Source organism: Psammomys obesus, unplaced genomic scaffold (genome assembly GCF_907164565.1).
Source record: "Psammomys obesus unplaced genomic scaffold, mPsaObe1.curated_primary_1811, whole genome shotgun sequence".
NCBI classification, from domain to species: domain Eukaryota; kingdom Metazoa; phylum Chordata; class Mammalia; order Rodentia; family Muridae; genus Psammomys; species Psammomys obesus.
In genome coordinates, this window is record NW_026587759.1 from 955019 (window position 1) to 978868 (window position 23850).

Genomic DNA, 23850 nt, shown 5'->3' on the forward strand with positions numbered 1-23850 from the left:
GGCGGCCCCTGGCGGCGGGGTCGCGGGGCCGGGCCGCCCGCCCGCCCGCCGCTGCGGGGCTTCCCGAGGTCCCGCGGCGGAGCCGGGTCCCGCGGACACAGTGCGGTGACCCGCGGAGGGGGCGCGCGCGGCGGCCAGCGAAGAGGCGACGCCGAGAGGCGAGGGGGCGGCCGAGCGAGGGGCGTCGGCGCCCCGTGGGGCGAGGACCCCGCTGGTGCTCTCGGGACTCGGTGACACCGGCACCCCGAGAGTAGGCGGGCGTGTCCGCGGTGTGCCGGGGAGGCCGGGCACCGCGCCGCGGGGAGGGGGAGGGGAGCGGAGCACACCGGAGCACACCTTGCGCTCCCCGGGATTCTGGAACGCCGGCTCTTTGCGTTGGGTTCCCGGACACGCACCGCGGCCCGCGTGGCAGCAAACCGACTCGCCCTCTCGGAGAGAGACCTCAGGAGACTCAGACACTACTAGAGCCGGGAACAGGACGACAGGTCATGGGGAAAGAAATCCTCGGAAGCTCGGCGTGCGCCGCGTCCTGTGCTGACTCGCGGTCTGGTGGCGAGGAGCGGCCGGGCGGTTAAGGGGAGACTCGGGGCGTCTAGACTAGGCTCTCCTCCCTGCGGAGAGAAACCTGAGGTCTCCTTCTCTTACTCCGAGCGCCTGTCTCCACTACAGGAAGAAGCTCAGAGGCACATACCCAGTAGTTGGAGTCCAAACCCAGGAACGCTTTCACACCAAAGAGTGGGCCACCAAAAAGACAGTTTAACAAGTTGGGGGTACAAGGAAGCCGATTATGGACATGTAAGGGCGGGAGAGTGAAGTTGGGACACGAAAGTGGACGCATTGTCGAAGGGAAAGGCAATACCATATGGGGGAACCAATAGCATTTTGTTCAGAGAGGAGAGAAAGAAAAGAGCTACAGCCCATAGGGCATTTTGACAAATAGCTCAGTGCCTACTAAAGAATATATTCCAGTTGGTCTCATAAATAGGCACAGTTCGGCAGAAGACACCCGCCTTAGATCTCACATACTTAGATAAAAGTGGAGAAAAGAATTAACATCTGTTGAGCTCCCACTAGTGCCAGGCACTTTAAATGCATATAGGGAAAAACAGAGCCACCGGAGACAGAAACCTGGGCGAGCAGAGCTTCCAGAGGCTCTCACACACATGCATACATGCTGAGGACGGCACACAGTTGTCTGTACATCTTGCAAGTATATGAGTTCACATTGACAGAAAAAGGAAAGATTCAGAGCATCCTGTCTCTGACTGTCTCTCTCTCCCTTTCGGAGGCTTCCGAGGAATTGGTTGGGCATGTGTTATGTACAGAGAAGCGTATGGTGAAAAATAGTCAAGTTTTGTGGGGAGTTGAAAGGAGGGCAACAAGGAGGAGTGCAAGTATAGGGAGAAATACACCGTATACCCAGGGAGAATACCTCTACAGCTAGAACAGTATACAGCCACCAATAAAGACACAAAGATATAGGAAATAACAAACTGGATGTGCCAGGACCTACTCTCCAGGCAGGTTCACAAACAGAAAGAGGACAGCACCAGCATGGAATGGGAGGCCATCTGGGGAAAGCCAGATACACAGGCAGGCAGGCAGGGGGGCCAAGGCTGGCAGTGGAGAGAAACGCAGCCCTACAAGATAGGGAGATAAGGTTGAGGGTTCCAAGGGCATAGGAAGGAATGACAGTGGGAAGTTAGGTCAGGGGATATAAAGAAGAGGAGGCCAGCACTCTGTTTAAAAAGACAACAAAACAGACCCGGGGATACAGAAACACTGAGATACAGCCGGGTGGGAAGTCATCTCCTAGAACTGGAGGTCTGTCAGCCACTTTGGGAAACAACGGGCCAATTGTACAGTTAAACAGTGATATTGCACCACACACTGGTTCGTGGAATTGGTGAGGTGAAGAGGCCCACTTGAAGAAAAGAGAAGGCGGTGGTCAGGATAACTGAAGTGACAGAGAAGCCCCAGTGTCCACTGATCTGCCTGTCCTCTGGGGCCCTGGCAGGGAGTTTGTTTTGTTACCTTTGTGTGGCCTTCATTTCTGCCTAGTGTTTCACACTTGGAATTAAGGTTAGAGTGCCCAGCTCACTTCTGTTTAGAAGTCAGTATCTTTCCAGAGACAGAAGATCAAGACTTGTTTCTCTGTCACCTCTCTACTGAAATCAGTGGCTTTGTTTTTAACTGTCCTTAATGCCTAGTACTATCACTCATTTTCCATTTCTAGCATGTAAATTAATGGATCGGAACAGTCACATGTCTCCATTTTTCTAAATGTGAAGCCTGGTAGATTAAATTAGTCTTAAAATTCTCCTTCCCCTGAAAAACTGGTGATAGAAACAGTGGTATGCTGCGGGTGGGAAGGGGTTGAATAAGCTGACTTAGCCCTTTCTTTTGGACACCGCCTTGTTCTGAGTTAACCAGCTCCTGCCCTTGGTGTGTCACGGAAGCTGCGCTTGGTTTTTGTTGTTGTTGTTGTTCTTGGTTTTTGTTTGTTTGTTTGTTTGTTTAGTGTGTGTGTGTGTGTGTGTGTGTGTGTGTGTGTGTGTGTGTTTAACAAGAAACACTTAAGAGGCTTGGAAATCAAGTCTAACTTAAGGTGAAAATGACAAGTCTGTTGTAGGAAAATGGTAAGAAGATAAAAGCACTGAAGGCTCCTCTCTATTGACCTCACTGCAGGGTACTCTGAAATATATAGCTTATGCCTTCCCAGGCATGCCTGGGTGCCTCTCCTGGTTCATCCAAACCAGGGCTCCCCATCTGACACAGTAACAGCTGCTAGCAGTGGGTATCTGCTTGAACCCTTTTATCCTCTGGTGGAAGGGTATTTGTTTGGTTTTTTTCACTTCCCATCAGCAGAAGTAGGGTTCATGACTTTAAATCGTAACTGCCGTTTGAGACTGTTGGCTTGTGGTAGATAATAAGAGGAAAGCTTTGGAATGGTTAAGCTTATCCTCTCTGGGCTGGGGAGGGGGTGGTGATTTTTATTTCTTACAAAAAACAGCACTTGCCATTCTTCTACTAATAGAGGAGGGTACTTGGTGACAAATGGCTACCAAAGAAGCTTTGAGTTATAAAAAGAGATGATGAATTTTTAATGATTTTCTAACTTCATTTGTTAAACTAAGCATCAGGACTCCAAATTATTTTGTCTCCTTGATTTAGGCTTCTAAATAACCCATTTGGCATAAGGCTTCACAGGAGTAGAGATAGGATTTGGAAGCTATGATTTAGGCAAGTTATATAATTCTGTATATAATTCTGATATAATCAAGCAAATGTACTGGGTTCTCAGGGCTCATTGAAACAGAATCTGATGGAGATATTTAAATCTTGGTCTTCCCAGATCACACTTCTGTATTGTTTCATGACAAAATTTTGACTTGCCTTCATTATTCAACTTTTTTATTTTAAGAGAAGAAATTTGGAGAATGTTCGTAAATGGGCATGGGAGTGCCTGTGAGTTACAGGTGGAGTGCATGTTTGCTAAAAGTTGCTTTTCACGTATTTTGAATATGTAACCAGTTTCAAAAATGCTTATATACAAAATAATACCTAGAAAGTTCTTTTCATGGTTTATAGAAATATTCAGATATTCTAATACAGATATCCAGGATATCAAGTTTTGTCTAAACATACATAGATGATTTTAAATTAAAAGGACAAGGAACCAAATCGTAAGTTACAGCTTTATGATCTGTGATTGTGAGGTCTGCATGTGCTAAGTATATGTAAGAAGATCTTATTACTAATTTATATTTTCCCCAAATGTCAAACTGTATATATGAATAAAGTACATTTTTAGCTGACTTCCTTACTAATGTAGCTTTCTTTCTCTTGATATTTTAATAATATACTTATATGAAAAAAATCTCTAAATACTGTTTTAGATTTTGTTATTGTCAAGTCCATGAATTTGGTCTTTTTAGATTCTGAGGCCGCACACTGAATGTAGGGCCTCACACATGCTAAGCAAGCATTCTACCACTTGAACTATAGCCGCAACCCCTTTTGGAAAAAGAATCTCATGCGTTTCCAGGCTGGCCTAGAAAATGCTATGTAGGTGTCGGTGGTATTGAAGTTCTGACTGTCTGGCCTCACCTTCCAAGCCCTGAGATTGCAGGCCATGTGGTACTGCCTGCTCTGTGAAGCAGTGCTGGGCATCAAACCCGGGAAGTGCCTGCTACCAACTGAGCCCTCTGCCAGGGACCCATTTGCTGCTGCTTTGGTTGTTTTGTTTCATCTTTTGTTTTCAGACAGGACCTTACTGATGAGGACTGGCCGTGAACTTTGTAGCTCAGGCATGTCTCCTTGAGTTACTAGAGCTGGCCTTGAACTTGTCAGTCTCTTAGGCACACCTTAACCTAACTCCCTTATCTCAGCCTTTTGTAAAGTTTGCTTAACTCTTCAAAAATATCTGGGTAATGGTGGTGCACTAATTTAATCCCAGCACTTGGGAAGCAGAGTCAGGTGAAACTAACTCTGTGAGTTCAAAGCCAGCCTAGTCTACAGAGAGAGTTCTAGGACAGCCAGGGCTACATAGAAGAAACCCTAATTCGAAAAACAAAACAAAAAAACAAAGCTTCAAAAGTAGTTGGCTCAAATATTATGCTTTCCCAACTATAACATAAAAGTCTAACATGGTTGTTTGGGAGCATAGTTGTTCTTTTTTCATTCCTGAAGATGAGTTAGCAACTGCCTTTTTGTAGGAATCAGTTAATTCCTTTGTCAGCTCTATTGGCTTGAAATTATTATTATTTTGCTTTGACTAGTGTCATTTAGAAAAATGTTAATTTGAATTGTTTTTACAAGTGTACTTAATTTTTAGTGAAGAGCTCGTTATTTGTACTTAAAAATTATATATTTCTAACCAAAACATATGGTCTTAAATTAGCCTCCTATGTTATTGTCTTTCATAGTAGCTCCAGGTAGTTTGTCACTTTTTTCTTTAGTCCTTGCTTCAACAGGTCATATGACAGGCTTCCATTCCTCAAGCTTTCTTCCAGATAAATTTTTCAGCAATTGATTCACTGTGGTTTAAGACACAGAAAATTATCTCATGTGTCCTCCTCCTTGCTCCCTAATAATTACGTCTCTTAATTTTCCTGAATCTACTGTGTAAATCCAGAGGATCTGGACTTGCTGCCACAGCAGCGCCAGTGTTGTCAATGTGCTTATTAAGTAAAACCATGAGGTTTGCTGTAGATTTCATTTGTTTGGCTTCAAAAATGCAGCTAGATTAATTTCAGTATTGCCTACTTTTATCTTAGTCCCATTTTCAGTCAGAACTTGATCATCATGTGCTTGTATTTTTTTAATCAAGGAAAGATGACTTCATGCCCCAATTCTGTGCCATTTAAAACATTTACCCAAATGCTCAATTAGTTCCCAGTACTTCTTCCTAAAGAAAAGTAGTAGCCAGATTGCCTAAAAAGATAGCTAGGGAACCTTGGCACACATATGGGAAAGAGAGAGAGGGGAAAAAAAAAACATATGTGAAGGTTTGGAGCATGTTCAAGAAAAGAATTTAAGAGGAAAGGAAGATAGAATTCTTGGAATGGCCTCCAGGGACTCTGATCAAGGAGAGTCCCTAGGTTCAGCCTTTCTATTTGCTCCTTTTGCACTCGGGAAGATTACAGAGGTTGTGCTGTAGGACTTGTCAGGTAGTTGGTGAAAGGGCCAAAGGAAGTCAGTGCTTGGATCATTTTTAACAATTTGCAGTGAAACTTCCTTTGCCATAAAGAGGCTCTGAAGCCACACCATCATCCAGCCACTTTGGGCCAAATTTATGTGGAAGGTTTGAGAAGGTCTCTCTATAATATGATGGGCATTTCTGGTTTTATAGTTTAAAAAAGAATGTAATAGAACCTCACATTTACTCTCCTACATACCACAGAGCTGTATAGAACATTTCCTATGACCTAAGCAGAAATCTGGAAGAGAATATAATAAATTAATGGCTGTGTTTCTGCTGCCAAATTAAAGCAAAAGGACATGGCATAATTCGCTGTTACCAGGCAGAAGTCCTTTCTCTGTCTTTGTTCTATTAATGTTTCTTCATCCAAAAAAAAAATTCCTTTCTTCTTTCCTAAATTTCTACCATCTGTAATATCTCCTGTGGTGTTAGGGATCTTGTGAATAATTTTAAACTTCAGAAAGAGCTAGCTTAAGAGTTTCTACTAGAAGCCAGGTGGTGGTGCACACCTTTAATCCTAGCACTCAGGAAGCAGAGGCAGGTTGATCACTCTCTGTGGGTTCTAGGCCAGCCTGTGGTCTACAGGGAGATTCTAGGACAGCCAGGGCTACACAAAAAGAAACCCTGTCTTGAAAATAACAAAAACAAACAAAAAGGTTCTTTGCCTTCACAGTCTAGCCTCTCTCAAATTGCTATGGCCCTGTAACAGAAGACATGAGAGGATATTAATAATCTACATGCTACTTAAAAACTTGTGAGTCAAATCAGCACCTGGCATTGACCTTTGTTCTTCAGGCATTTGGCTACTAGTTTCATAGTAACTACATCATCAGACTAGCAGGGACTTCTTTGCTTCCTGGCGTCTTTTGTATTATTAAGAAAATGAGCCTTGAGTATTAAAGGACTTGTATTAAAATTTTTAGTGACAAGAAACTGGTCTGGGAGACCACATCTCCATCAGAGGGTGTGTCAAAGGCAAGTCAGAAACAGTCATAGGAAGCAAGGGTGGTTTTGAGAATTGGCAGAAAGAACCTGTTCCTCTTAACCTGGAATGAGGCAGGGAAAAAAATAGCTGTTTAAGAGAGCACAGTAGGTTGGAGTAGGTTGCTTACCCTCCCAGGTGGTTTGTGCTTTGTTCTTCATTACTGTGGGGAGACGAGTGGAAATTTAAGGTGCTCTGAGCAGTGGACTGGAATGTGAATCTGAAAGTAAGGAGATGAGTTAGGAAGGAGTGTGGTGGTGCAAGCCAGGGATGATTATGGAGTCTCTACTAGGCCACTGCTCCCATTTATTAGAGATGACCAGTCACTAGATCTCAGCATTCTAAGGGAGGTTCAAGTTGGAATTTCTTGGCATTAATACCAGTCAGGGTAGCCTTCATCTTAAAATGGAGGAAAGTCAACCCCTGTAATCCAGCTCTCAGGGAGGCAGAGGCAGGTGGATCTCTGTGAGTTGAAAGCCAGCCTGACCTACAAAGAGAGTCCAGGACAGCCAAGGCTACAGAGAGAAACCCTGACTGGGGGTGAGGGGAGTCGGAAATTGGAACTGTGAGATGGAGGTGGGAGGGACGCAGGGGAAGTAAGTCACTAAGTTCCATTTTGGGTGAAAATTCATTTCATCTTTTGTTTTGTAATCAAAAGATTTCAGGGTGGATTAGCTGTTTTTTGTTTAGAAATAAAAATGACAAGCCAGGCATGGTGATGCAATGCCTTTAATTCTAGCACTTGGGAGGCAGAGGCAGATGGATCTCTGAGTTCAAGGCCAGCCTAGTATATATAGTGAGTCTAGGATAGTAAGGGCTACAGAGACTAGAGACTTCTGTCTCAAAGAGAGAGACAGAGACAAAGAGACACAGGGCTTAGAAACCATATCTCAGAGAGAGAGAGAGAGAGAGAGAGAGAGAGAGAGAGAGCCATATATAGATGAGAATTTGAGGCAGATGGGCCTATGCAGTATGCCGTGTGTCCTCCTCCGTAGCATGGAAATTGCAGATGTCAATGTCTTAAAGCTGAACAGGGCTTTTACATTTTTGTTTGTATTTTTAGAGACTTCCTTTATTCGGTAACCTCTACAAATAGCCTTTTAAATGGCCATCATAGGACATAGATAATATGAAAATCTAACTTGACTTTCGCATGAAATTCAGAATTTTTATTTTGTTATGAGGTTACTGAAACTAAGTAATTCTGCATAATATGCCTGGGTTAACATTTTAAGGGTCCTTCTGAAATATCCTACTTTAAGACCCTGAATAAGCCAGCATCACTTCATCCTGATCACCTCACCTCTCACTCTTTTGGTGAGTTGTTCTGGTTTTGGCTCTGGGAGTAGAATTCAGCACTTAATTGCTGTACCCTAGTAAGTGTGTGGGTGTGGGTGGGCGTGACTTAAGGACTGTCACTCAACAGCAGGCTTATTGAAGGGTAACAACACCAGGCTTGAACTTGTTTTTATTTGTTTGTTTGTTTGTTTTGTTAAGATTGGCCTAGAACAGTGATTTTTAATCTTTCTAATATTGGGATTCTTTAATCCAGTTCCTTGTGTTGTGGTGACCCCAACCATAAAATTATTTTTGTTGTATTTTATAACTGTGATTTTACTGCTGTTATGAATCCTAATGTAAATATCTGTGTTTTCTGATAATCTTAACTGGTGTCCAGAGGAGTCGTGATACACAGGTTGAGAGATGCTGGTCTATACTTTGATATGCTGTTAGCATATCTTTAAATTTTTCATTATATGTATTATTTATTGTATATTTACCTGTGTGTGGATATGAGTGTGACACAGCACACATGTGTTGTGAGTCAGGTTTTTTTCTCCCACTCTAAGGAGCTGGGGTTCAAATCTAGGGCTTGGTGGCAAGCACCTTTACCCATTAGGCAATCTCACTACCCTGTCTGTGTCCTTAGTAACAATATCATTGCTCTGGTTCCATGTTAGAAATCATGCTGCCCCAATGGACCAGGAAAGGAACCCATGTCATTAAAACTCAATTGGATATTTTTCTTCTTGTAAATAAAGATTAATAGATAGGACCCACAGTTATACACATATATTCTGCAAACATTTTTATCCATCTTTTGACCTGCCTAGGTATAGAACTGAGTAACTGAAAATATGAAACTAGGAGGACATGGAGAGCCTTTGCCGTCAGTAAAGTGGTTGTCATTTAAAAGAAGTAAAAATGTGTGTGCATGCGCACACCTACATCTGTGCTAAAGGGGAAAAGTAGTGTGAAGATAGGCGCTGTCTTCACTTGTCATCTGCTGAGCCCACTGTCTTTACCACACCCCTGAAACTTGTACCTGGTCAGGTGGCCTATTTCCAAACATCACCATCCCTATCGTCCCACAATCAGGGAGGGCGGTCTGGGAAGTGAGGTATTTCATCCCACTGACCATATCTCTATATTAAAACTGGAATTTCCTCTGTCTTTTCTCTGCTGACCATTCTCTGCTTAGATCATCCCTGTGTGTCTTCGCAGGTCCCAGCTCCCCTGTCTGTTCATTCTAAGTGACTTTATCTAGTTCTAAGGATTTAAATATATACTATGCTATTAACTGCATACTTATGAATTGCAAATGTTTATCTCCAGACCACACCTTTTCAAGGTGGGTGTGGTTGCTGTTGCCTGTAATCCCCGCACACAGAAGAAGAGCATGAGGATCAACACAAACCATATCTACATAGCAATTTCTTATCTCAAATCTATGACAACAAAAATAAAAATAACAGCATCTCTCTGGATGAGTCTGAGGCCTGCCTGGGTGAACCTGTCTTAAAAAAAAAAAAAAAACTAACTTTAGGCACTTAATTTTAACAGATTATCTGTTCATCAACACTTAATAGGCACCTCAAACTTGCACAACTCTAACTTTTTGTTGTTTGACTGTTTGTATATTTATATGGTTAATTTTGGTGCTTTCACCTCACAGTCTCCTCTCCTCTCTTAGCATCCTCTGTCTCACTTTCAGTTCTTGATTCAATATCACCCAAATAAGCCCCATTTCAGTTCATGACCACATTTCCCAGTTGTCTAGCACTTAACTCATCACCCTTGATTTGTCTCTTCTTTTCTTGGCACATTTGATCTAGCATCATCTTGTCAATCTTTAAATATCTAGATTGACCTCAGCCATTATCACCATTCCAGTTGTAGCTCTGTCATCACTCTTCAGAACCACTTCCCTGGGCTAGCAGCTAGCTTCTAGATTTTGACTGTTCCCTCCATAGCCTGTTACACTCAGTTCTCAGAGTGGTCTTTTAAAGTATTGAATGTGATCACCCACTTTGCCAGTGTCAGCTACTATAATGACCCCCTTTGTGACTTAGCTGCTACATATCTTTGAATATCTTTGTTCTCTTTTACTACTTCTATGCTAGCAATCATGATTCCTGGGCACAAGGCTTTGTTTGCCTTTATTTACAAGTTATATTTGGCATTAAGCTTATTATTTGATTATAATGACCACATAAGGTTCCTGAGGGAAAATGGTGGGATTATGCTTCAAATATTGTTGGTTAAAGTGCTGGGTAACAGTCTGGCTGGTTTTCAGCTCAGGCTCTTGTCCTCCGTGTTCACTTAAGAGCTGCTTGAAATCCTAAGATTTTTTTTTTTTTTTTTAATTTGCCCTGAGTTAAATAGCTACAGGTTTTCAAAAGCTGTTGTTTCAAAACAAGGACTATGTTATATAGATTTGGGTTGTTCTCCACTCCCCCTTCTGTTTTCGTTCTTTTCTATGCTGTAATAGCTAAAAGAAAGTGTTACTACTTAAAATACTATTTAATCTTGGTTCTTGAAAATCTTTAAAAAGGAGATTTTTCTCTCTCATCTGAGATTGGATTGACACATTAGGCAAAATAGTATATTGGTTTTATGATGTGTAATGGGTTTCTGGAATCAACCAAAGGCTGTGAGGCAAAGAAGGGTGATGGAAACCTTCTTATTCAGCTCCCAAGAAACTTAAGCTTTGCTTCTGTCTGACCCTGAAGTTCATGTCAGAAACCGGGGTCACACAGAAAAATCAATGCCATTAAGTATAATTACTTAGTGAACTTTATAGTTCTATAATGTCTCTGATGTGTGTTTTAGGAATATTCTTGAGTGCTTGGAAATATTGTAGGATAGCTTGAAATTGTAAACACAAAGAATAACCCAACTTATGAGTATTTTAGTGTTTTATATATCAGGATTTCTTACACTTTTTCCACTCATGCCCTCTTTTATCCAAAAAAACTTTTTACATGCCCCTACTATATAAGTATGAAAATAGGTATACACTCAGACATTGATAATCAATTATAAAGAAATCTACTTTTCATTTTTAAGACTGTTCTTTTATATATATATATAATTTTACCATTTATCTATTATTATTTATTAAAATAAAACCAAATTTGCTTATTAATGTAATAATTGAATATGCTTGTTGTACACAAAGAATTAAATCATGGCTGGATCTTTTGATAGTGCAGGATGTAGACATCATCATAGTTTTTCAGAGTGGGTCAATAGTTATATTCCATATTAAAAGCACAAAATGATAGAAGTACATTCCTAATCCCAAGTCAGGCCATTACCATCTGTAACTTAACGTTTACATTTCATTAAGAGCAGAAAACTTTTTTTTTCTGTAGCATATATAATGAAAGCACACAGTTCCAAACATAACAGCAGTTTTGAATATGAGCTGAGGTGTCTCAAATGCTATCCATCGACATTGTGTGAAGTTACAGCATGCACACTACATGTAAGTGTATGTATGTATCCTGTGTTCAGAGCTGAAGCTGCCTTGCGGCCATGTGCTCCAATACAGTGAGTTTGATTTTCATAATTGAAAATATTTATCATTGCATATTCAGAAACCTTTTACTGTTGCATATTTTTGCACCCTGTCTCCACATTTATTTATACAACCCTGTATAAGAGATTGTGACCTAGGCTTTAAGAAGCTGGGATCTGCTTCTGTTTTGTACATCAGAGTCTCTTTTGTGAGAAGTGTACAGGATTAGCTTAAGGGGTAAAATCAGTGAAATTGCTAAGAGGTTAAGAAAATCTTTTGACTAAAAAACATCAATTCCTTACTGTTTCCAGTCTGCCCTTATGCTTCTTGGCTGGGTGTGGATAGCATATCTCTATCTTACTTATTGTTCAAATGATGCTCAATTAAACCCTAGTGCAGTGATTCTTAACCTGTGGGTCATGACCCCTTTGGCAAAGTTCTGTGTTCAAAACTATATTTCTATTCATAACAGTAGCAAAATTACAGTTATGAAGTAGCAATGAAAATAATTTTATAGTTGGGGATTACCAGAACATGAAGAAGTTAAAGGATCGCAGCATTAGGAAGGTTGAGAACCACTGCCTTAGAGTTGGTTTTTCAAAAGAGCCACTTGCTGCAAATATTTAATTAAAGCTAAATATTTAATTAAAGCTAAAGACTGAAGCTCTATCAATACCCTATTCCTAAATATAATATAGGATTAAACATACTAAAACCTGTATACCTAAGGAAGCTAACCAAGAAGGAGGACCCTGGATAAGATGATCAATCCTCATTCAGAAAGGCAAATAGGATAATGGGATGGACATCGGAAGAGGTAGAAAATGGAACAGGACAGGAGCCTACCACAGAGGGCCTCAGAAAGACTCTACCCAACAAGGTATCAAAGCAGAGGCTAAGACTCAGCCAAACTTTGGGCAGAGAGCAGGGAATCTTATGAAGAAGGGGAAGATGAAAGATCTAGAGAGGACAGGAACTCCACAAGGAAAGCAACAGAACCAAAAAAAAAAAAAAAAAAACTGGGCTCAGGGGTCTTTTCTGAGACTGATACTCCAACCAAGGACCATGCATGGAGATAACCTAGACCCCTTGCTCAGATATAGCCCATGGCAGCTTAGTGTCCAAGTGGGTGCCCTAGTAAGGGGACTAGGGACTGTCTCTGACATGAACTCAGTGGCTGGCTCTTTGATCACCTTCCCTTGAGGGAGGGGAGTGGCCTTACCAGGCCACAGAAGAGGCAATGCAGCCAGTCCTGATGAGACCTAATAGGCTAGAGTCACATGGAAAGGGAGGAGGACTGCTCCTATCAGTGGATTGGGGGAGGGGCATGGAAGGAGAAGAGGGAGGAAGGGTGGGATTGGGAAGGGACAACAGAGGGGCTACGGCTGGGATACAAAATGAGTAAATTGTAATTAATAAATGTAATTTTTAACATATCCTATTCCTAAATGGAAATGTATTTAGTGAATTATACATTATTGTAAAACATGCTGAATCATATTGGACCATCTAGAATGTCTTTTAAAACTAACTTGCTTTTTTCATTTTATTTAAAATATACCATGATTTGAGCATTACTATTTTCCATGTGTCTGTGTGCATGCATGTGCCCAACCTACACACTCTCCCAAGCAGGCATGTAAGAATACCAGAGTTTGACATCAGATATCTTCTTTAGTCACTTTCTATTTTATTATATTTATTTATTTTGAGACAGAGGTGCTCCCTGAACCTGGACTGGGTGGTGGTTGCAGTTACTCAGGCTAGCTGTTGAGGCCTTATCTCTAGCCCCAGTGCTAGGGTCACAGGCATGTGCATGCCTGGCTTTTTTGTGGGTGTAGGGCATCGTAACTCATGCCCTCATATGTGCACAGTAAACACTTTACCCACTGAACCATCTCCCCAGCTCTGAACATCACTCTTTTAAAAAGAACTAGTCAAAACAAAATAAACAACAACAAAAACACAAGCAAATAAACAGAACCCACTTGGACAAAAAATAGCAAGCCTAGTTTGGAGTGGTCACGTTAATATATGTCTGTTTGTAGGATTCACTTTGTTGTGGCAGACAGTGGAAAAGAACCACTTAGACTGTGGGACATGCTGAGAGTCGTGTCTGACAGGACTGGCTAGCTAGTTGAATACTTAGAAGCAGAGAAGAAGGCCTTTATGTGGTTGCAGGTGATAAATGCCTGAAATGGGCCCTGAACCTCCAGAGGAGACTAAAAGCTTAATTTGAGGGAGTCTGGAGCAGACTGACTCTAGTGGATGACTGCTAGCCCCAGAGCCATCTTGTTATCATTTTTCTTGGGTGACTGATACTCAGACTATCAACACACCTTAGCATTTCACGTTGGGAATGTCTGGAGGTTCACCAGCTCCTGGTGGCTTCAAGTATGCAAGTCATACTAATTCAGAGTCTTCTAAAGCATCCCCTGGAGCTGTTTTCAAGCCATTTCCCAGCATTTCCCTATCTACTAACCCTAATCCATCCTTCTTCCTATGTTTTAAACAATGCCTTCCTTCAAAAACATATCTTTCAACAGCTTTTTTTTTTCTTTCTTTTTCCAGATCACTTTTTTATTCAGAAAATTTTAAGAGCCTTTAATTGTTTAAAACACTGAAGAAAAGGTTTAAAGATCATCAGTGAGAGCCTGGAACAGTGACACCTGTAATCCCAGCATTCAGGGAGGCAGAGGCAGAGGCAGAGGCAGGAGGATCTCTGTGAGTTTGAGGCCAGCCTGGTGTACAGACTGAGTCCAGGACAGTCAGGGCTTCACAGAGAAACCCTGCCTCAAAAAGAAAAAAAAAAAAAAAATCATCAGTCAGAGATGAAGGAGGGGTTGAGATAAGGAGCAGAGATCTTAAAATCTCTCAAATTTAAATTGTCTTACCTACTGTGGCAGACACAAACTAAAAACAAAGACATGTCAAAGGCAGGAGAGCTCAGGCAGGAATCGCCAGCTCTAGTTTCTGTGTTTCATTTTATTTCATGTATATAAGAACTCTGTACTGCTGACCTACCCTCTGCCCATAGAGTGACCATTGTGTTTTGTTTTGTTTTGCTAAAGAAACTTTTTCCCTTGAGCTTGTTTCTTTTTTTTTTCCTAATCATCTACTCAAGATCTACATTTCCCATAGTCCACTTGACTTTTCTCGCATCTGTTCTAAGTTGTATTCTAAACTTCTTGGAATGCTTACTTTGTCTCTTGGTAAACTTAACCCATGCTTGACCAGTAGGTTTTTCTCTCCTAAAATGTGAACTCTGACAAAGAGGCTTAGGCCCCATGCTCTCATCTCCCACAGCAGATGTGTATGGAGGACAAGGTAGTGGGAGGAAAGTCGCAGGATGAGATAAGCTTAGTCCTGGGTTGCATTACCAGCGTAGTTATTCATGAAACACAGGACTAGGGTTGGAGAAGAGGATCCAACTATGTGATCTCTTAAGTCTGTATTTGGAATTCTGTGGTTCTCATGGAAAGTAATTAACTAGCAGAATGTGTTGTGGGAGAATGAGAAGAAATTTTAAGTTAATTCTGAGGTGGTGAGCCTGCAGAGCCAAGAAGCCATTGCTAGAAAAATAGGAGAGTTGCCAGGTTGGTCACGGAGTTACGTTAGTGCTTGTTGGTCAGTGAGTGTTCACTGTCACTGGGTTTCTAATGAAGACTTGTAAGCAGTAATTCGGAGCCATCTGCAGAAAGATAGCTGAGGAATGGAGAAGAGATCCAGTAGTCATCTCACAAGTATAGCCAGCCTGCAGGGTGGGGCTGATCTAGAATGAGGAAGGGCGGGTACTACCTTTTGAAATAAGGGCTGGTATCTCTTAGCAAAGTGAAGAGGTGGAAAAATCATCAATTTGGAAATAGTTTACATTTAAGTAGCACAGTAGAGTTGAGGAACTTGGAGGAGCCCAGTGGTAAGCTGCAGCATGTGAGTTGGAGTCCAGGGGCCAGCTCTGATCAGCCTCCAAGGAGAAGTTCAGTGCTGTAATTAGAGTCGAGAAGGCAGGACTGATGGAATGTTGAGAACATGGGAACCTACTATGGAAGGCCACCTTAGTCCCACATAAAGAAGGGCTCTACAGGCTCAGTACACATGGTTCACCTCAGGAAGAATAAGTTTACCTATGAAAGATAGTTTGCAGTAAGATTCCCTCCTGAAAGAAAAGTAGTCTGCACTTTTTCATAAAAGCCTATGGATTAGAATACATCACCGTTGATTTTTTTTCCCCCAAATCAACCATTATCTTTTAATCTCGCCTTTTCAACGAACCTTACATTTCCTACACCAAGAAGTGAATTTGTCACTAGGAAGCATTTTGATTCTGTCCCTAAGTCTAAAGTTAAGTATCGCCTTATGGTGGAAGAACTACTATAATGTTTCCCTGAGACATTATCCATTTTTATAAATGAAATACCATTTTATTTTATATTCTGATAGTCCCATCATTACCAAAAAATTCTTTCTTCCCAGTTTACTGTGTTATAAGCCTGATTAATAAGCTCAGGAGTTAGGAAAGTAACAGTAGGATGTGCTGTGCTGAAGGGAGGGGTACATAGAGTTTCTGTTTTTGTTTAGACACAAATGAGGCAGACACTGGTTCTTATTTTTGTTCATTGGGTTAAATATAAGGGAATGAAAAGTGCTTTACAAGCTGGTGTGTTCCTACTAAATGCTCTTCAAGTCTAATCTCCCCAAGACTCTGTTAGCAATTCTGAAAGCCCCATTGGAATCTGGAGTGGTGACTAGGAAGCCCCAGAAGTGCAGCTAATGTTTGTAGGTCCAGCCCTTCCTCCAAGTGCACAGCTCTGCAATAATATGCTGCACTTACAAAAAAATAGAAGAGCAGTCGCTTGATTTCTCAGCATTTAAGATTTTACATTTGTGGCATCCTGCTGACTTTTCTTTCAAGGTTCCTTCAGTTATCTCTTCCCTTTCCCCATTCCTATTAAAAATAGGAAACTGATTATTTTTTTTAATGGAAGATTGAATGAGTGTATTTTTTCTCTTACAAATCATGTCTGTCAATTTGCAATCATGGTTGCTATACTGCCAAAATCCACTCTTTGGTTGTACTCAGATATGAATGTGACACATGCAGAAGTCAGCATGCAATGAAAAGGCTTTGGACACTGCGAGACAGAGAAAACATACACATTGAGGCTTAATTACTTAGTTCTGTGTTATAGTAACTAAAGTTTACCTGTTTTTTCTTTTTATAGAATTTAATTCCTTTTCGACCTTCAATTCAGTTCCAAGGACTCCAAGGGGTGAGTAATATCAATTTAGGATTAAAATCTAATTGTCTTAAATAGCGTAACGCTTTAAAATTTCTGCTTCTGCTTTCATCCTACTCTCTTAATATAATCAGTCATATGTTTTGAGAGTTTTATAACTAGATGATATTTTTTGTCATGTTTAAGATGCTTGAATTGTCTTTGTGTAAAAAAAAATCAGAATTGGTTACTGAGTTTTTGTTTTGTTTTTGCAAATCATGGATGGTTGTATATTTGGACATTTTCATTGAAGATTAAACATCATAGTTTTATGGAAATATATTGTATTTACCACAGCGAAGCAAAGAACTAGTTTCATGCAAGTTATGGTTACAGTTGTTCCTATTAATAAAATGTAGCTATGTGCTTAATCTTAATTTTACACAATAGGAAATTAAATGTATAAATGGAAAATAAGCTTTGCTAGTATATGCAGTTTTGTGTGTCTGTTTTATTCTACACTTGGGGTATAGCTTGGAGGTGGTATGTCTAGGACTCTGGGTCCAGTCAGCAACACCAAAGGCAACAAGCATAATATATAACTTTTAATTAAGTGGACCTGTGAATTTTGTATTTTTAATAGATAATTAATTAACTTTATAGGAGTAGTATTAGTATAACTTTTTAGACTTATTAATTTTATGTACACGAATGTTTTACTTGTGTGTATGTGTGTGTATAGCGTATGTATATCTGGTGCTCTTACAGGTGAGAAGAGGGTAACTGGGGTTATGGACCCACACAGTGATGTGGGTGCTGGGAATGGAACCTGCGTTGTCTGCAAAACTGCAAGTGTTCCTAATTGCTGAATCATCTCTCCAACCCTAGTATTATTTTTTAATTGATGCTATTAATATTTAACAGTAACAAACTAAATAGATGCTTATTTTGCTTCCTTGCTTGAATTAATTAATATTTTTATTCCTATGTGCTAGCTATAGCATGGCCATTTGGATTACCTATCAGTGGATTTTAGGGCTTCAGAGAAAAGGCAAGCTCAAGGAAGAGGCTTCATAAGCTTGCTAATTGTAAATCTAGATACTTGTGACTTTTTATAACAGCAGAAATATTAAAATGTGCCTTTGTAAATAAATGCAGTCTTTTTAAACCTTATAATTGAAAAACTTTGGAGCCAGATTAATTATATCATTCTGTGGACTAAAAGTACAGTATTTCTAAGTCTTTTGTATAATGCTAACTTGAAGGAGATGTTTGTGTGGATGTCAGCCTTGCTTCTAAATGACAGCTTTACAATGAAGTTCTTTCTTCCTTCTTCGTAACCAAGTTTTCATGGATGGGGTCCTAACTGAAATGAGCATTCTTCTGAATTTTGTTGTGTAGCTTTTTAGGTGGTGATTACTTACTGCATCTGATTCTATATTTGAGGGGTTAGTTCAGTTGTTTATTTATGGCTTTTGGAGTTTCCTGCAGATTTTAATGGCATCTGTAATATTTGAAGGGAAGCTCCAATAGCAGGCCTGAGTCCTAGAGCCCTGTGAGCACTGACCTTTGAGGAAAAGGGAGAGCAACACCTCAGGCAGGGAAGTGGGGTCTGGACTGTTCAGAGCCTAAGGGGCCACTCGCCGTTCTAGAACTGCTGCTTTCTCTAATTTTTTTTTTTTTTTCTTTAGCTTGCTTGATATCTCAGGCTAAGAAAATGCAAATAAGGGACATTTTCTTAGGAGGCACCAAATTAGACACAACACCCAAATGACAGAGAGTGAACACTTGGAGCTACTGAGCTCTAAGTCTAATTCTGATGACTTACAGACACAGACACGGGCTTCTGGTTCTACTCACCCTAGGTCCTGGGTACCACAGAGCAAGCAGTTTGCATTTGAGACATTGGGCTTTCTTTCCAAGCGCTTACCTCGCCACACATCCTTGAGCCCGTGTGTCAAGCACTCTTCCCACTACCTATCTTTGCTCTTACCACTCTATTCCTTGCCCAAGCATAATTTCCTGCCAAAAGTAATTGAGTTATAAAATGACTGATAGGTTTAACTCTCAGTGTGTGTTTGAATTTTAACAGGTAAGCTTTCAGCCCAAACAAATTATGATTGTGTAGTGCACGAGGTTTGGAGGCACTGTAGGCTGAGGGAATGGGATGCTTGGCCCTACCTTTCTTGTTCTCTGTCTGTCTCATCAACACCCTACCCTTTTTATTATTCTCCTGGGAACAAAATTATGGACTCAGCATTGTTTTAGAGCCTGCAGCTGCATTCCATCTGCCCTTCCCCCTTCCCTTTGCAGAGCTACCCCCCAGCCCTTTGGGACTTAGTAAAAACAAAGACTCATTACAGGGGAGAGTGTGGGTTGGCACAGCCCACAGGGAGCATGCAGAGCCATGACTGCGAGGGTCTCCTATACAGTGCGCCTCTGTATTTTCAGAGCCATGATAAGTTAACATTGCCTGTGCTGATTGCTTTTAAAACCCTTCAGGAGTATGCTTACAGAGTTTTCCTGTATGGAAAATGTTTAGGGTTTTAAATTGGAAGGTTTAAATTTAGAATTCCCACAAAAGATAACTGTTTCTTGGTGAGAGATGTTGTCTTTTTATATCAAATGTAATTGAAAATATCCCTTAACTGTCATTATATTGCCATATGTAAGCAAATTTGAAGTGTAACTGAAACATTGTTAAGGGATCCTTTTGTGGTGCAGATATATCCTATTTGGTTGGTGAAGTTATGCTAAGTCTGCATGGTTATGCTACTCCTTGTTGCTAATTACAGGATTTTCCCCCACTTCTGTAATGTCTGTAGAGAGTCTGAATTTAGATTTTGGCAGATTAGTATTTAAGCTTATTTACTTTTTCGTTTGAACATGCTTTGTTAAGTTGATGCTAACTTCTACATAAATACAGACTAAAACATTAAAGTATGGCAGTATGTTGTTAAAGAGAGGAATTCTAAGAGTCATTGGTTATTTGGGTTTTATTTCTATAGCTGGGCAGCAGCTTTTCATACCAGAAAATGAAAATGAGGTCTCAGAGGCATCCCACCCCTTTTCCATAGTGCTAAAGGGCACATAGCAAATTTGACGCTCATTGCAGGAGTTTCTGTAGGGAAACAGTGGTTCTAATTGCTAACCTCATGAATGTTTGGAACCAAATACAATTAAAAATATCATTATTTATTCTCCAGTGTGGGGCAGCCAGTTATCTTCACAGATCTAATATATACCTAAAGTACTTACATATAACTTCAGGTTTACTTGAGATCTTTAAGTTAGAACACTCAGAGGAAAATGACAACACAGTGTACCAGTTTCCAAAAGCTGCATCTTCATAGTCAAGTAAGCTTTATGAAAAGTAGCACTGTTCTCTTTTCCTTTTAAACAGTGAAAGCAAAGCAGGTGACTTTTCTGAGGATGTCCAGTGAAGTTTGAAAAACCATAGCTTTGAAAAAGTTTGAAAAAGCATAGCTTTGTGGTGAGGTCACACAGTTGGTAGAGGCAGGCTATAATGCAGGTGAAAAACTCTTCCAACTGTACTGGAGATCACTAAACGAGTGTTTCTGGAAAGTTCACTCAGTGTTTAATGCAGTCAGCTGTTGATACAACTGACAACTAACAGTTATTTCACAAACTATAAAAGCACCTAGTTGACATAATTCATAGTTAACTTATTGTTCTGCTTGCTTCTTACTTTTATGGTGGTTTGTTTTGTTTTGTTTGTTTTCTTTTTGTTTGTTTGGTTTTGTTCTGTGTTTGGCTTTCTCAGATATGGCCTGTCTGTGCTGGTCTGGAATTTTCAGTGTGGGTCAGACTGACTTTGAACTTGAAAGAATCCACCCACCTCTCTCTGCCAAAGGCTGGAATTACAGACATTTAGCTACCTGCACAGCCCATAGTCTTGTTTTGTGAAGCCTTTCTACATATCCCAGGCTAGCCTGGAACTTAAGATCCTTTGCTTTCGCTTCCAAAGCACTAAGATTACAGGCATACGCTAACAGGCCCAAGATTTACATTAGTATGAAAGAATATAGGCCTAGAAGATATATAGTCTTCACTCAGACAGGATTCCCAGACTAACATTAAGGAGAGGGTTAATAATAAAGAAGGATTTAAGGTGAATCCTCACACAGCACTTTTATAAAAGGACTATTCTATAGGAACCATCAATAACAAGGCATTGTTTGTGATTTCTGCTGTGAATCAACATTTTTAATGAAGGTTTTTGGGGTTCAAAATGGTATGTGTTAGCTGTGCATGAGGTTATATACCTGTAATGCTAGCATTTCTGATGCTGAGATAGGAAAATATAGGGTTCAAGGCCAGCATGGACCACCCATCAAGGTGTTATATAAAAGGGAGGGGTGGGTTTTATCTTGACAATAAAGTATAAAATTCAAAAAGCCTAATTAAGGACTGTGTACTCATGCAGCATTTTATACACACAAATAAATTTGAAAAAATGTGATAATTGGGATAAAATCTGAAATAGCAAGATTTCCAATAGCAAATAATGGCCATATTTGCTGGCATTTGGTACCTTTGCAATTGATTTCCAGGGATTGGTTGTCCCAGGAAAATGAGAGGTAGTATTAACAATTGTCGCAGTATGAGATTGTAGAATCCATATTAACTCAGTATTTATTATGAGAATGTTATTCCTAAGTTCTTTTTAATTGCTTACATTGAGACATTGAGTTCCTGGGGCTATAAAAAAAAAAGTAGTTTTGCGCATATAATATTTAGAAATTATCTTAAGAATGTTAAAAATAAAAGACATTGTCTGTATAATATGGAATTTGTATACTGATTGAAACATGGTCACACATACCTTTTTAAGACAGAAAAAGCCAGCCAACAAGTTCTAATCGTATGCCTTATCAAAAAAGCACAGGAACGTTCTGAATCAATGTGATTGGTAGCTTGAATAGTGCTATAAGTTTTTGCACTAGTATCATTAACTCAAGAGCCCAGAGGTTTGGATTTTGCTTTCAAATGTCTTGTTTAAGCTCTGGACTTAGCATAGCATTCAGAAATACTTTGCTAATTATTTATTTTACTTTGTAGGTACTGGGGAGATTGGGTCTAAACGACTAAATTATACAGTATTTGAAATTAGCAGGCAATTTCAACCCACCCTGAATATGCTTCCCGCAGACTGCCCCTCCCTACCCAATGTGGTACCTGGAAAGCAAAGATAACTATGGGCTTGGAACAAGCAGCAAAGACAAAAATAAATCCTCAGCACTGCCTTTCCTCCTAGATGATACTTCTTCCTCTGCTTCTTTCCCCCTGCTGTTTCTGGTTTGGCTAGCCCACTAGTTTTGCCAACGATTGTGTCTAGTCGGTCTGCTCAAAAGTTGCTGATTAGGGGCTGATGCTCTTGTCTCTGAATGTGACTATTACTGGAGGACTTTAAAGTTATATTCATCTACAATGGTGTTTTTAGTATTTTGAATACTAGAGCATAGTGGTTTATGCATGGAGACAACATTTATATTAATATTTATATTGAATTACAATTCTTTGTATATTATCTGTTAGCTAATTATTTAACTTTTATATGCACATGAACATAGTTAAAAAAAAAAAGCAATTCATTTTAGCTAAATATATGAGCTGCCTCTAGAGACTCATTTTCCCTAACGAATGAAATCATCGTTTGAAGCTTATTGTAAATTAACCAGCCCCTCTAGTTTTAAGTTGTCACTCATCCCTGTCCTGCTTTTCTTTCTGAATAAGGACTAGCTTCTAGGCTTTCTAAATTAGCAGAGGCAGTGAACTAAATTTGCTATCTTCACAGCATGAGTGGGTATTGTTGTAGGCATCCAAAATGCCCAGAGAACCTAGGCTAGCTCTTAGCTCTCACGAGTTGAGCATGGCAGAAGACGAGAGGGTGACTTGGTCTATGTGTGTCAGGCCCACCTGACAGTGTTTCCTAACGATAGTTTTGGCAGAGACCCCAATAAATAGCATAGTAAGATAGGTCCCCAAAGCACAAGTGTGGAGAGGAGTACTCACCGCACTGTGCTCTTCACTTGGGAACTGGAACTGATTGATCAGAAGGGCCACAGATACTACAAATTGCTAAGAGGAGAGCTGATTTCGGGTCTTCACCCACCAACATCCATGCACCAGTGTAGACAGTGCAGACAGACAGAGGTAAATGTAACCTCTTACTCCCAAATGACATTATATATTGTTTGTTGATAAAATCTTTCATTGGCAGCTTTAGGATTTTTGTTTATTTGTTTCTGATTAAAAAGCTAAAATTCTTGAAACTGAGTCATCTGGTTTTACAGATATTGTCATTTTGATAGCACTCAGTTATTTACGCTTGGAAACAATAATTTTATCCTTCAGTGACACTGTGGTTCCTATAGTTAGTTAAACTGCCCCTTAAATATGAACCTTTAAGCTGGCTGTGATGGCATATGCCTGTTATCCCAGCACTCAGGGAGGCAGAGGCAGGCAGAGCTCTGTGAGTTCAAAGCCAGCCTGGTCTACAAAGTGAGTCTAGGACAGCTAAGGCTACACAGAGAAACTTTGTCTTGACCTGTGTGCACAAATGACAAGATTTTTAAGAACTGTATCTGAAAAATATATGTATATAGTTCCCCAGATCTTATTTCAAACATTTTCACATGTTAAAGAAAACTGTGTCATTGGCTCCAGTATGTAGATGCGCTTTCCATTTTAACATGTAAGTTGAACTTAGAAAGCGGCTCATCAGTGGCATCTTAATGTTCATTGTGTCACAGTTTGGTGACATTTTGGGGTACATAGTGCTACACCAGAGGGTGTAGCATCTTAAGATCTGGTGCCCTGTTGACAGTGCAGTGCAAGTATGTTAGATCCTGATAACTTCACATAGTATTCAGGTGCTTTAGTCATTACTGTTAATGTGATATATTATTAAATCTAGAGAACTTAAAAAGAAGAACTGTCTTCATGAATTTTTTGTTACTACTAATAACTTTAAGCACTTTACATATATTATTGTGCTATGAAGGAGATAGTGGGGTTTTTTTTATGTCAGCTGTTGCTTCAGTTCAGTGGTACTGAAGTGCCAACAGGTGGTACTTGGCCTTCCATTACCTGCTGAAGTAATGGAAGGTATCTGTTCCCA

At 40.2% G+C, this 23850-nt stretch overlaps 1 protein-coding gene across 2 annotated transcripts in view; it reads left to right on the forward strand.

Moving 5' to 3' along the window:
* Positions 1 to 23850, forward strand: part of Ell2 (elongation factor for RNA polymerase II 2) — a 69081-nt gene that overhangs the window by 1173 nt on the left and 44058 nt on the right. For both annotated transcript variants that reach the window (XM_055604055.1, XM_055604054.1), the window contains exon 2: positions 16713 to 16760. In XM_055604055.1, coding sequence (XP_055460030.1) covers positions 16713 to 16760 — 48 coding nt within the window. The remainder of the gene's footprint in view (positions 1 to 16712; positions 16761 to 23850) is intronic.